At 47.9% G+C, this 12,500-nt stretch overlaps 6 protein-coding genes across 7 annotated transcripts in view; 3 read left to right on the top strand and 3 right to left on the bottom strand.

Moving 5' to 3' along the window:
* Window positions 1-57, top strand: part of LOC126574981 (signal recognition particle 19 kDa protein) — a 948-nt gene extending 891 nt beyond the window's left edge. For both annotated transcript variants that reach the window (XM_050235435.1, XM_050235434.1), the window contains exon 3: window positions 1-57. This exon is cut by the window's left edge and continues 228 nt beyond it. The gene's annotated coding sequence lies outside the window, so the exon portion shown is untranslated.
* A 1,090-nt stretch (window positions 58-1,147) lies between these two features.
* Window positions 1,148-1,907, bottom strand: LOC126576882 (uncharacterized). The gene is made up of 3 exons (XM_050238183.1): window positions 1,823-1,907; window positions 1,582-1,746; window positions 1,148-1,500 (listed from the first exon to the last, which is right to left on the bottom strand). Exons 1-3 carry the CDS (start codon window positions 1,905-1,907, stop codon window positions 1,148-1,150), a joined length of 603 nt encoding a protein of 200 aa, XP_050094140.1.
* Window positions 1,908-4,207: 2,300 nt separating this feature from the next.
* LOC126576881 (uncharacterized) lies at window positions 4,208-4,900 on the bottom strand. Its single transcript, XM_050238182.1, has 3 exons — window positions 4,702-4,900; window positions 4,426-4,619; window positions 4,208-4,347 (listed from the first exon to the last, which is right to left on the bottom strand). Exons 1-3 carry the CDS (start codon window positions 4,898-4,900, stop codon window positions 4,294-4,296), a joined length of 447 nt encoding a protein of 148 aa, XP_050094139.1. The 3' UTR covers window positions 4,208-4,293.
* A 292-nt stretch (window positions 4,901-5,192) lies between these two features.
* On the top strand, window positions 5,193-5,811 carry LOC126576880 (uncharacterized). The gene is made up of 2 exons (XM_050238181.1): window positions 5,193-5,497; window positions 5,579-5,811. The coding sequence occupies exons 1-2, from the start codon at window positions 5,227-5,229 to the stop codon at window positions 5,809-5,811; spliced, it is 504 nt and encodes a 167-aa protein (XP_050094138.1). The 5' UTR covers window positions 5,193-5,226.
* A 1,379-nt stretch (window positions 5,812-7,190) lies between these two features.
* LOC126576878 (uncharacterized) lies at window positions 7,191-9,278 on the top strand. Its single transcript, XM_050238180.1, has 4 exons — window positions 7,191-7,434; window positions 7,520-7,800; window positions 7,866-8,271; window positions 8,383-9,278. The coding sequence occupies exons 1-4, from the start codon at window positions 7,191-7,193 to the stop codon at window positions 9,276-9,278; spliced, it is 1,827 nt and encodes a 608-aa protein (XP_050094137.1).
* A 214-nt stretch (window positions 9,279-9,492) lies between these two features.
* The window catches only part of LOC126575977 (uncharacterized), a 28,401-nt gene continuing 25,393 nt past the window's right edge, over window positions 9,493-12,500 (bottom strand). The window contains exons 7-10 of the mRNA XM_050236996.1: window positions 11,869-12,500; window positions 11,582-11,783; window positions 11,189-11,511; window positions 9,493-11,103 (exon numbers count right to left, since the gene is read on the bottom strand). The exon at window positions 11,869-12,500 is cut by the window's right edge and continues 339 nt beyond it. Of these exons, the coding sequence (XP_050092953.1) occupies window positions 11,303-11,511; window positions 11,582-11,783; window positions 11,869-12,500 (1,043 nt within the window). The 3' untranslated portion in view covers window positions 9,493-11,103; window positions 11,189-11,302. The remainder of the gene's footprint in view (window positions 11,104-11,188; window positions 11,512-11,581; window positions 11,784-11,868) is intronic.

Below are 12,500 nucleotides of genomic sequence, written 5' to 3'. Positions count from 1 at the left end.
CTCGCATACCGCTTTGGAACTGGGCAATAAACGCTGCATTGAACAATTATCACGACACTCTTGCCGGACAGTTTATTGTGGGACAGCTGGTGGGTATTTACTAGACGCAGCTGCTGCTTCTTCTCGATCCGATGGCGATCAAACGGTCTCTACTGCTGCTGGTGGTGGTTGCATCACAAAGTTTCTCGTTTTGTATGCCTGCAAAGAGTCAATGGTGCGTCAAGGAGATGATTCATCTACGGTACAACAGAACATTCCGTGCTATACCCTTCTCCCTGGACCACAGTCTTCGGTGAATTGTGCCCGTCTACCGAAGCACGGTTTTCTCTTTTTCGCTGGCACAACGTATCCAGGTTGAGCGACCAGTTCTGCATCCTTTGGCCCAACAGCGGTACTGGTGGTACCTTCTTCGCGCTTCTTTCGCCCTGCAGCAGATTCTTCTGAAGAAGGAGAGGAAACAAAGACACTCGGAGTGTGTTCATGGGGCTAGAAAACCTGTGGGATCTGCCTGTCTGGCTTACCTTCACCGCAGCACTCTCCACCCGGGCATCTGCATTCACAGGGATCACCCTTGGAATCGTTTGGATCCGAGGCCTCTACGCTCGTCTTGTCTGAGGCTCCTGGCGATGTCGCCGCACACTGCAGCAGGGCCAGTAGAAGGGCCACGGAAAGACTCAATCGTAGGATGTTCATGTTGCGGTGCACTTGTCCTTTGAGATGAACTCTCGGGCTTAGACTGAATGTGGTAACATCTGTTGTGCTTACTGGTTGGGGTTTAATAGGTCAGCAGCCCATTGCCAAGCGGCTGATTGCCACTCTGGAAACGTGCCTCGAGCTTCTATTCAGTATCGGTGCCCAGGTTGTACCACTTCCTCCTTAAACGAACGTGTTTTTCGACGCAAGTTGCTTTCGATAAGACAAAAGCGTGATAGGAACATTCTAGTTAATTCGCTTGCAGTGCGATTCCTTTCACATTTCAAGTAATATTAACTAATGATCATTTATTGCTCCATGAATGCTAAGTGTTTGATAACTTTTCTGTTGTATAAATTATACGTAGATAGTAGAAGTTGCTTATAATGAAGTCACAACCCGAGGTATATTTCAATGAATGTCCGTCCGTCCGTCCGTCCGGAACACCCGAACATTACGCTCGATCAGCTTCGAAAGGGAGCTCCTGCAGCGTGCTCATCTTTTCCAGTCTTTCCTTCCCGATAATGCTCGCCTCGTCCTGATTGTTCATCGTGGTGATGGGATCGATCAAATGCTGCTGTTGCTGCTGCTGTTCCGGTGTCCGTTTCGAGGCAAAGTTGGAGAACAAAATCTTACGAAAACCTCCATCAGCACCGGCGGTAGCGTTGTCGTCAATCTGTTCGCTAGACTTTACGCGACGTCCAAACCGTGCCCGAGTAGACCGTTTCTGGGGCATCTGTATGAAGAGATCGTACACCAGGCCCAGCTTTTCACTGTTGGCACGGATCAGATCGATACACTTGGCGTCTGCGGAGGGGAGGAACATGGGAGAACATGGTGTTTTTAGGACAAAAAACCATCTGAATCTACCACTGCGCATTCACTTACGTTCCGATGGATCCTGGCTGCACTCACAGATACATTCCTCTCCGCAGTAGAACCCATTGCACGTGGGACAGAAGCTGCACAGATCGCGACAGGATCGCTGTTGAGCGAGGAAGTGTGCGCTGCTGTCGTTGAAGTCGGGCGAATAGATCGATGCAGGTTGCACCACTGCAAGGCAGAGGGGAAAGGGGTCGATTCGATTATACCTTTTCACGGGGAGCGATGTCCCGTGATTACCACTTACCGTCTACGAACGCCACGAAAAGTAGCAGCAGGGAAACCCCGGCTAGGAGCAGACAACACCGGTGTAGCTGCTGTTGATGATGCATTGCGTCCGATCGTTAACTGTGAACTACTGGCCTGGTGGACTAGTGGAATCGTACGTACGTCTCCGTTGTAGGTCTCGCTTTGCCACTTCTGCTGAACCGGCAACCACATTTCACGGGAACTTATCACCAGTAGCAGCTTGGCCCGGTATGCTTTGGGGTCAGTTCGAGGTACCGGTGGGGGTGTCCACATTGTTTTATTATGCTTCTGTGAGGCCAGTGGAGGTCTAGCGTGGCTATCTTGGTGAAGAAGGGTAAAACAAAGCACGCTTTCGCTGCCAGTAGAAACGGAGTAGATACCGTGCCACCGGTGACCTTGGACGCTTTTATCTTGTTTCGGTGGTGTGCTTCAGGGAGATAGTTTACGGCGACTTATTTGGTTCAAAAAATGGGGTTGAAGGACCGCAAAATTACCGTGACATCCAAACATTCTCCTAAGAACATTTACTGCTGCTGCTGGTTATGGACGATGAGGACACTTACTAGGCAATGTCAACTTGATGGAAATTCTCACACATTATTGGCAACAACAAAAAAACCTTTATTTATCGATAGACCAGCTAATCTTGCAATGTAATAACTAACAGTGTCTTAGAGGAATTAGGTAATGAGTCACATATGGTGTTGGGTGAAAAAGAAGATGTTTTAATCCCCCTTAGTAGATCCCTTCTCACACTAAAGGCGGCGGGCGCATGTCACGCAGTCTTGCTCGCCGCTTCGCCAAAATCTCATCCGTCTTCAGCTTAAATGCTGCCCTTCTGGCCTTCCAATCAGCACGCAACTTCTCCAAACGCTGTTTTCGTGCAAGCGCTGCTCTAGATAGGAACGGGTTAGGTCCTCGCACTATCGGAGCCTTGGTCGATGGCGGAATCCGTTCGATGCTATGATTGATAACGATTTTTTCCCCAAGGCGACCATCCACTACGACGCTGTAACGAAGTTCTGCACGGTTCCGGCATGAGCATAATGTGGCAGAGACGCAATTGGCCATCGGTGTAACGTTTACTTACTATTGTCATCACAACTGGACAGATGCTTGTGCAGTTGGCATCCATTGGCCTCCGCTTGGGCGTAGTTTGCGAGTGCTAGTAGTGTGGCTAGAGTAAAGTAATTCCATCAACTAGTGTTCAAAGACGCCATTAATCCGTCCTAATCACCAAATAATTACCAATAGTTGCCAGCAGGAAGATTGGTGGCACCGAAAACATGGTGCACTTTCTCCAGAGCAGCCCTAGCAGCCCTACCTCGTGCGTTCTTTTCGTTTTCTTCGTGTTCCGCGTGCTCGTGCTTCCTTGCGCGATTGCTGACGAGTTCAGTTTCGACTCCGGCGGAGAAATGGCACCGATTCAGCGGAAAGCAGCCACATTTACTCACTCGGCGAGTTCCGCTTGTACCACAGTTTTCCAGAGGAAAACGGTAAAAACACCGTGGGCCCGTGACATGGGTTTTATGTGTTTGCGCGACCACACGAGCGACCTTGCAGCTGTGCCAGGACAAACCATCAAACAACAAGATAGTCACAACAATTACTTCTGCTGCTGCTGCTGGTTTGTAGTTCCAGGTGACCTTTACGCACGGAGGAGGAAGCATATGTTGACTGTTTATGTTGCTTTGGTATGCAAGTTGGCGGTCTAAGAAAACACGGCATGTTCTGTATACCGTTCCGTACCGCTCAAACGACACGGACAACTCATTAAACATTTGGTGGTCGCAGTGGAAGCAACATGGAACCCGCATGGAAGGTGGATGAAAAACAGATGCTCAGATGATCATCCTAGTACATTTCTACTCCTGTTTCTGAGGGAATAATTGTAAATTGGAATTTTTATGGTTGCATTTTATTCCATTCATTGCGATTCCGCACACTTTTCTTTATTTCTGGGCAAATTATGAAGAAATATTGACTTAAAAGTGGATAAGTCTTTCTGTTTCAGATTAGCCATCCTACTATCACAGCCTTCTGCGATCGTATGTCTCAGCAGTTGAAGTTTTCAATCGTGAACTAATACCATCGGTTCACAGCAGCATGCGACGCCGGTGGTTGCTAACGAAATCGCTGCTTTTACTAAATCTCGCCTGATCTGGGACATTCATGTTTGAATAAGAGGGTGAACTGTTGGATCCGCCTACCTACAAGCATCACCGTCTCTGGAACACACGGCTATCAAATGGGGTGGAAAGTAGAAAGATATACCAGACCCAGAAGTGCAATCAATAAATCAACAGTGAGAACCATACGAACACATTCGAAATCCATCATGAAGCGTGTGCATGTTTTTGCTTATGAAAAGTTTATAATTTATTCAGAATATCATGTAAATTCACTTCTTAAGTAACTTCTTAACTGAAAATGAGTCCAAATTAACAAGCTTATGCTAGTGCCATCATCCTACTCGGCTGCTGCTGGCTCACGAGCCGCCACTAGTCCTGGCCTCGATCTCAGCTAAAAACAAAAGAAGAAGTAGTTAGAAGGAAGCTCGCACTAGTAGAAAGTAGGCAACTTCGATGCCCTGCGACGTACCCGTCGATCCTTTCTTTTCTCTTGTGCTCGCTTTATGGCTTCCCGGCGCTTAGCAAAACGTTCCTGCCGAAAGGCTTTACCGGCCTGACGTTTAGGACGATTGCTCGGTGAACTATTCGCATCGATCACATCCAGCTCATAGTGGATGCCAAGAATGTTGTTCGTCTCCTGGACAAACTTGAAGCACGCCGATTCTACAGATCCAGAACGGGAGAGTTAATGTTAATCCTCGTTGGTGTACAACGAATGTAAGCAAACGTTTCAGTAAGTACTCACTTTCAGTCGGCTCCGGACAGTGGCAGATGCACTTGTTCTGCTCGCGATTAAACTCGGCGGTACAGTTACAGTTGTTGCAGTACGACTTGCAGGACCAATCCTTGATGCCCAACTCCAGCTCACCCTCGAGCGTCAGCTCGTAGGCGATGGTTAGTCCAGCGATCAGCAGCAGCGCCAGTAGCCCGTGTTGTGGTGCCATTCCGCTATCCAACTGTTGACCGTGTGCTTAGCTATCTAATGGAAAGGTTTGTGCTACTGGCTTGGTTTATATGTCTGTCCGTTTGTCCGGTTAACCGTGCAGACTGCTGACGTCAAGCTTAAACAGAACGAGACCGCCCAAAGGCCTTACTCAACAGTAAACAGTCGCGCTTTCGAATGGCCAAGAACGCGCGCTTCTCACACCCGGAAGAGACTTTCCTGCTTTGGCATGGGCACGGCCAGCCCTGGGTTTCATAAAGGCCTCAGACGTTCTGCGAGAAGTGGGACCATTTTCCAACGATCAACACACTCGATAACTTGGAGCACATGGAGATGAATGCGTGGAGTGGATTTATCGTCAGTCTGCTGTACTTGGCTCTGCTGCTGCCAGCGCTGGAAGGAGTGGCCCCGATTGCTGCTGTCACCGATCCTCGTCCAGTTCGATCAACCTTCTCCCGATCGCTCGATGTGCTCCGTGTACGAGGTAATCAGTTCGTGCGCGGTATCCCGTGCGGTGTGGCTTGTGAGTTCTGTGGCTGCGAAGGAACGTACATAAGCGAGAAGTGTGTTTGCTTCTGTCCGGATGACGACGAGCAAAGTAAGTCCAGGACCATAAGTGCCATTTGATGGATTCGGTGAAGGAGTGCTTCTAATTTCTCCCTTTTCTTTTCTTCAACAGACACGGAATGTCTGACGGCGATACGGAAGGATGAGCTAAGGGCGGGAATCGATAATGACATCCTTATCCTGTCCCGTGGTGGTGCCCGGTTTGCGCGCGATGTCCGGTTACAGGCGCCGCTTAGGGCTCGGATGGGCCGTGGTGCGTCTGTATCATGGAAGGGGAGCAGCAGAGCTCGACCAGTGAACGCTGGAAGTGTGAAAATAAAGCTTGGCCAAATGATGGACAGTTAGTACTCTGACGGTATTGTTTTACTGTTTTTTATTTGCTTCTGCACTTGGAATTTAGTGAACCAATATCACATAACTGTGTGGCTGATATCGCTTCCTTCTCCGTTCTCTTCTATTGGTATATATTATTATATATATTATTGCAGGTATTATTTTCAACATAAAATTATTCATTTTTTAATAACAATTAGTTGCTAGAGTTGACGACTTATGAGGTGCATTTTATTTAACTGGTTGCTAAGGTTAATTCGCGTCCACAATAAATGCTCCTAAAGATGAAGATTTTTTGTGAAGAAACCATCCCACTTAATGTTTTAAAGTGAGTGCCATATTAAAAAGTAACTTTTTAAGAATATTTGGTTCTATTTTGGGGAAGATTTATTAACAATTTAATCCATGGTATCAAATTTAGGAAGGCCTGTTTTCAAAAAAGTACATTTTCCGGTACTCATCGTAGCCGCTTGATGGGTCATCCGGGATTTACAAATCGGCTCTTTTTTGTTAGATTATAAGTTTATCCAGGTAGTTTCGTTGAGTTTTTGTTGATTTTCCCCATTTTTATATTTTTGGCAGATTTTTGAATTTGAAAAATAGACCACAATCATTAAAGCGGGTTCGTCGCTTAACGAGCAAGTCTTTTGATCTTTTGAACAGAAACGGCTTATTTTTGACGATTTGTTTGTAGAAAACTATCAACCTATGTATAGTTTTGCAAATACCATAATAAACTGCAACTTTTCAAGTATATTTGGTCGTATTTTGGGAACGATTTGTTAAATTTTTTTTTGATGCATTTTACGATTTAACCCACATAAAAAAACAAGTTTTACATAGTTGTTTTTGCGCTCTATATCTTTGCCAGTTTTTACACAATATTCTCGATTAGCATTTATGGCAAAAATGTTTTAAATATACGTAGCAAATGAAATTGAAATACCTTAGCTCCCCTTAATTGATTTCAATCTCAGTAAACATCTGTTTCCACCAACCAAACACTAAAATTTGAAATTCTATCCAAGGGCGACAGCTCTAGTTGCCACAGAACGGTTGGTTTATCATTTTACATAACAGCCAGTGCACCAGTTTCAAATTTTGTTTATTTGTCTACCAAACAATGCCCCGTAAAAGAAGCTGAGGCGCCAAGGCGCCACAAGTGGCTGCCTAACGCTAAGCACTGAGTCAGCAACCATGCGTACCTTCGCACACATGGCTTTCATCTCAAGGGCGCAGCTGACGGTGCAAACACATCAGGATCAGGGGCATCAATCCGTCGCAAGTACGACCGCAAGGACATTGCCGGAATTTCAGTGGGCGCCCGGAGAACAGTTTAAATACAGCTCCGGGATCATAGCAGGCCCTACAGCACCGATACATTCGTCGCAATGAAGTTGCGTAGAGTGGCAGGGACCGCTGTCGGCTGGTGCGCCGTATGGTTAGCAGCGGTAGCGGTAGAGGCCGCCTTCGTGCCTACGGATGTGCAGTTCAGGGAACCGACGAACCTAATTTCTCCGAAAAATCCGTCGCGCATGTGTCAAACCTTGTGCGGCCGATGTAACTGCGGTGGCCAGCTTCTAAGTGAAACCGTGTGCCAGTGTACCTGTGATAATTTGATGGAAAATGAGGAAGGTGAGTGTTGAGTTGGGGGAAAGATGTGACCTATCATTTGGTGAGCATCGCTTCTCTGGATTCTCTTTTTCCTGCAAAAATACAGTCCGCAGCTGCACTGCACGGATGCAGTTCCTATGTAACCAGATGGATGTGCAGTGTGACATCAAACCATCAGTAAATGAGACCACTCTGCGTGTACCGCGTGGATCTGATGAAGGTTACGAAGATGTTAACTACAATTACGGATACGAAGGAGACTACGGGTATCATGAAGAGGAACCGGAGGATGAGGGGCATCACAAGAAGAAGTGGAAACACAAGCACAAGGGCAAACATAAGCATAAGCACAAGAAACAGAAATACTCCAAGTTCCGCATAGTCATTGTAAGTAGGCGCTGGTCGCCATCTCTTTTTCGACATCTTCTCTAATCCTTTTCTTTATCCAACAGAAAGGTAAGGTCCCCAATTTATGCGATCACGGAGAAGGCGAATCACACGGAGGGCACGAGGAGCATGAAGAATATCGTGCGGCACCGCTGGAGCACGGTCCCGTGTACGGACCGCACCCTCCGCCAGACATCCCTCCGTGGATGAAGCCAAAGAAACCAACCAAACCGAAAAACTTCCGGAGACCGCAACCTTTCGGTCGTCAACGAATTAACGCGCAACCGAGACCACAGCATCTTCCTGGTCCGATAGATGAGCCACCACCACAAGATTTACCTTCAGATCCTGAGCTCCATCCTGACCATCCATCAGGTCCACCAGAGCCACCACCGGAGTTACCTTCTAACCGGGACTCAGAAGAATCACAAGATCCACCTCCGGAAGCGTTTCCGGAAGTTCCAGAGATGCGTTCCGCAGATCCAACACCACCTCCTCCTTCCCCTCCACCACCTCCTCCTTCCCCTCCACCACCACCACCACCACCACCACCATCATGCTGGAAACCATCACACCATCTAGATTTTCATCCGCCACCGCGACGCATCGAGACGTCAAGAAGTTTTGAGAAACCAGCCTACTCGGATTGTCATTTTGGGCGCCATGATTCTCCGCAGCAACCGCGCTACTATCAACCGCCGCCACCTCCACCACCACCACCACCACCCTCATATCATGGTTCCTACACCCGAGCCCATTTCTACGACCTACCAAGTCATCATCATTCATCGTTCAGTTACTACGCACCACAGGAAGAGTACAAACCTGCTCGAAAGCATCTCGTAGGAAGCCCTGAACCATCCTACTACCACGACGAGCACTCTAATCATGATGCTGATGGTCATTATCATCATCATCATCATCATAGTGATCATGGTTACGCTAGTCATCATTATTATCACGAGATCGATCCGTTCGCCGAGAATGATCCGAATGATTGGGCTTCCTCATCGGCACCGGATCGTGATCTGTTCACGTTCAACCAGCTCGTCAGCCGTCAGATCTGGTTGAACCAACGGGCCGAGCTGTACGCGACGGATCCGTTCCAGCCCACTCCACGGCCACTGCGGGATGAGTTTGAGGCTCCATCGGAGGGTAACGGTCCGGGAGAGTACGAAAACGATGGACCAGTGGAGAAGGAACCTTCCCCTCTTCATCCACCGGAGGATGCGTTCATATATCCCGTACCACCACCGGCCAGTCCGGTCGAGAATCCAACCGCAGAGCATCGCCCGCTCACTTATGATGTGGCGGAGGTGATGGTTTATCCGACGGTCACACCGCCACCGCACTATCTGAAGGTACAGGCGGCCAAAGGATTCGATCCGCTTCCCGGGCGCGATCCATTCAACCCTTATGCTCCCTATGATGGGCACTACGATTCCTATCTGAGACCGTACCGGAGTAGATCTCGTTAGTTGCGTTAGATGTTGATTTGTTAAATAAATTCGTATTAATGTTTTCAATGTAGAAAGTGCTTGCGTTATTCGATGGAGTTACATTTGTTAAAGGTAATTCTATTTCGGGTTTTTATTAATCCCTATGTGAACTAGATTGGTTCCGCTTGCACGCTATTTCAAGGACACCAGGGTGCCGATAGGTAAATCAGCACACATAACACGAGTCCTTTTCTTTAACTAATAAGTGATTTATTATTCAAAAAAAGTACATGTAACATATTCATTAAATTACCAATTAGTTGTCGTCGTATTTGTATGCGTTTGTAATGCGGCGAGTGGCGACGCGTACCTGTTCCTGCATCCTCCGTTTGCTGGTTGTTCTTTTCTGCACTGCTGCAAACCACTCAGCTGCTCCCTCCGTTAGGGAACGGCTACTAGTTTGCCAGCGCTGGGCACTGTCACACGCTCGCGCTTCAGTAGAATGTACCATGCCAATCGAGGCAGGCCTGGCATCGGTTTGCTACGAAGCTTCCGTTTATTTTCCGTTTACTTTCTTGCGTCGAATCAACTAGCTTGCATTAAATGGTTCATTTTCTTTCAAACAGAAAATGAGTTCGAGTTCCTCCGCTCGTTGGTGTTAGGGGGAGGGGAGTCCTTGCGCTGCGGAATCGTTGTTGTTTCACCGTTTTTGAGTCAGGGAGCGGGGCGTTGAGTAGGGTGTAATGTCGTTGTCCAATGTTCCAGTTTGCAAAGGCAAAGCAAATGTTCCTCTGATGATGCTACTGATATGTCGCTTTAACCATTCCTTTTAATCGTTTCTTGTCACCTTACTGTGCTTGGCCGTTCTTTCTTCTTTCCTTCTTTCTTTAAACTTTCCCTTCTTTTTCTCTCTTCTCTTTTTTCTATTCCTTCTATCTCTTCTCTCTCTCTCTATCTTTTTCTTGGCTCTTTCTGGCTCTTCTTTTTATATACACTTAATTATCACAGTTTTTATACATCTATCAAAAAAACGACATTTACAGGCGCCACTGGGTGTAAAACATTTGCTGCGCGGTTTGTGGATTCGTGTGTGACTGTTGATTTTTGTCTCGGCTTGATCCAGGAATAGTCTATGCCATCGTCATCGTCGTCGATATTAATGTATACCACTGCAACCGCTGTGAATTCTTCGTAACTTTTGCATGTTCTCTCTCGCTTTTCCTTGCTTATTATACCTTCGATAATAAAAAAAAAACTGTCAACAACAACTATCAACCGACGCTCTCTAACCCGATGGGGGTGTGTTTGTGGCCGATTGCAATTAGAATTGACTTGTAGTCGTCCTTCTGATCGCTCTCTTTCTTTCTCTCCCTCTCATAAATAGCTCATTTGTCGACACAGTGCACAGGACAAGAGCAACATTAATTACTTTACGTGTTTACGTGTAGGGGACGAATTTAAACGACAATCTCGACGAGCCCAACGGCTAGCTGGGATGTAGAGAGACAGGAAATGGAGTGCGGGATTGGAAGGCAAAACAGAGCAGAATCATATAAATATTGGAAGGCACAGATCAGGAGGGCGCCTGAAGGTCGAGACCGTCCTATAGGCAGTGGCAGTTGGAGTCAGTTGTTGGTGGTGAAGCATTGAGCGGCTTCCGGACCTTTTCGCTATCCTTTTTGATAAATTGTCCTCGGAAAGGAAAGGATCTCGTTTTCATATATTTACAAAACAGTTGTGTGCCGGTCGGTTTGCCTACGCCCTTCGTCCGTTTGTCATTCGTCCGTGGACGACCGAGGAGTATTTTTTTTTATTTACGTTTTCCACCCCCAAAACAGCTGCCACAGGTGGACATGCGTCTCATCTAGGGAAGCGAAGAGAGAAAGAGAAATTATCCATTAGTATGTGGCCCTAATTGGGGATGAAGGATGAAACCAGCGTTGGCTTACCGTTGGAATTGATTGTTTGCGTCACATCCGATGCACCTATAACCTACGTAGCAGAAGTGTAGATGTGGGAGAATAAAGGGGGGGTTAAGGGTGTTGGAAAAGCCCGGTAGCGCATTAGGCCGCCGGTGCCTGCGTGTGGCTCTGGCAGCCTTCGACATTCTCGGGCCAATCGCACACGTTCTCGTTGGGATTGAACACCAGATTGGCAGGGCATGGCATGTGGTGCTTCCGTTCACCTTCGCACATAAAGTAGTGCGTGCAGTCGCTCTTGTCCGGATGGTAGCTAATATGACCGTCCTCCTCAGCACAGGTGACCTCGTTAGCTGCAAAAAGCGCCACAAAATCGGTATTAGAATCCATGCAGCTGGTCTTGGGGACTGGGGATGAACTTACGATCCTTGGTAGTGTAAGCTCCTCGCGGTCCGTAAGATTCGTAAGGGCCATCGTACTCCAGCTGCACCTTGTAGTCCTTCAGCTCACTATTCATCACATTCAACAGCGGATACTTGCCGCTACCGCACCGCCCCGAGAAGTCATCCATATCGATGGACCACACCATGATACCACCGAAGCCTTCCTCCTTTAACCATTCCATCTAAAAACGTGGGGCAAAACAACAACAAAAAAAAGGTTAATACCTCCACAAACTGTACAAACAAACGGCACACGGCTAGCGTTACCTTCGTCTTTAGCGATCGTTCATCATCGAAGCCAACCCACTGATCCTTCCGGTAAGCGAATGGCACCTGCTGTTCCGAGTCCCACACGAGCGTCGTATTGTCCACGCCGAGGAAGGCACAGATTTCATAGTAGCTCAGAAAGCCGGCCTCACTCGTAAACTTTCCTGGCAGACCACCACCCGAAGCCGGTGCTCCAATGTCAAACTGTGTCTGGTTGACGAGTGTGAACGAACGGCCGTACGTGGGCATACCGATCAGCAGTTTCTCCTTCGGGGCACCCTGCTTCACCCACTCCCGGGCACTGTAGTCCACGGTCAGCTTCTTCTGGTAGTTTGAGGCGGAATCGAGCGGGAACAGAGGTGAATTGTGCCCGACCTGTCGCTCCCACTGGCCGTGGAAGTCGTACGTCATTACGTTGATAAAATCAAGGTACTTGGAGATCTCCGGTACATCGTATCCAGCCGCAATGGCTTCGAACGAAGCGGGCACAGCGGCAGTCAGCAGGAGTCGCGGTTGACCCGAGGTCTTTGCTTCACCCTCAAACGCGACACGCAGTTCACGCAGCAGATCAACGTACGCTTTGCGATCGTCGGCACCCCGCGGATACTCCCAGTCCACATCCAGCCCATTGA

Source organism: Anopheles aquasalis, chromosome 3 (assembly GCF_943734665.1).
Source record: "Anopheles aquasalis chromosome 3, idAnoAquaMG_Q_19, whole genome shotgun sequence".
NCBI classification, from domain to species: Eukaryota; Metazoa; Arthropoda; class Insecta; order Diptera; family Culicidae; genus Anopheles; species Anopheles aquasalis.
This window is presented reverse-complemented; position numbering and strand designations above follow the sequence as displayed.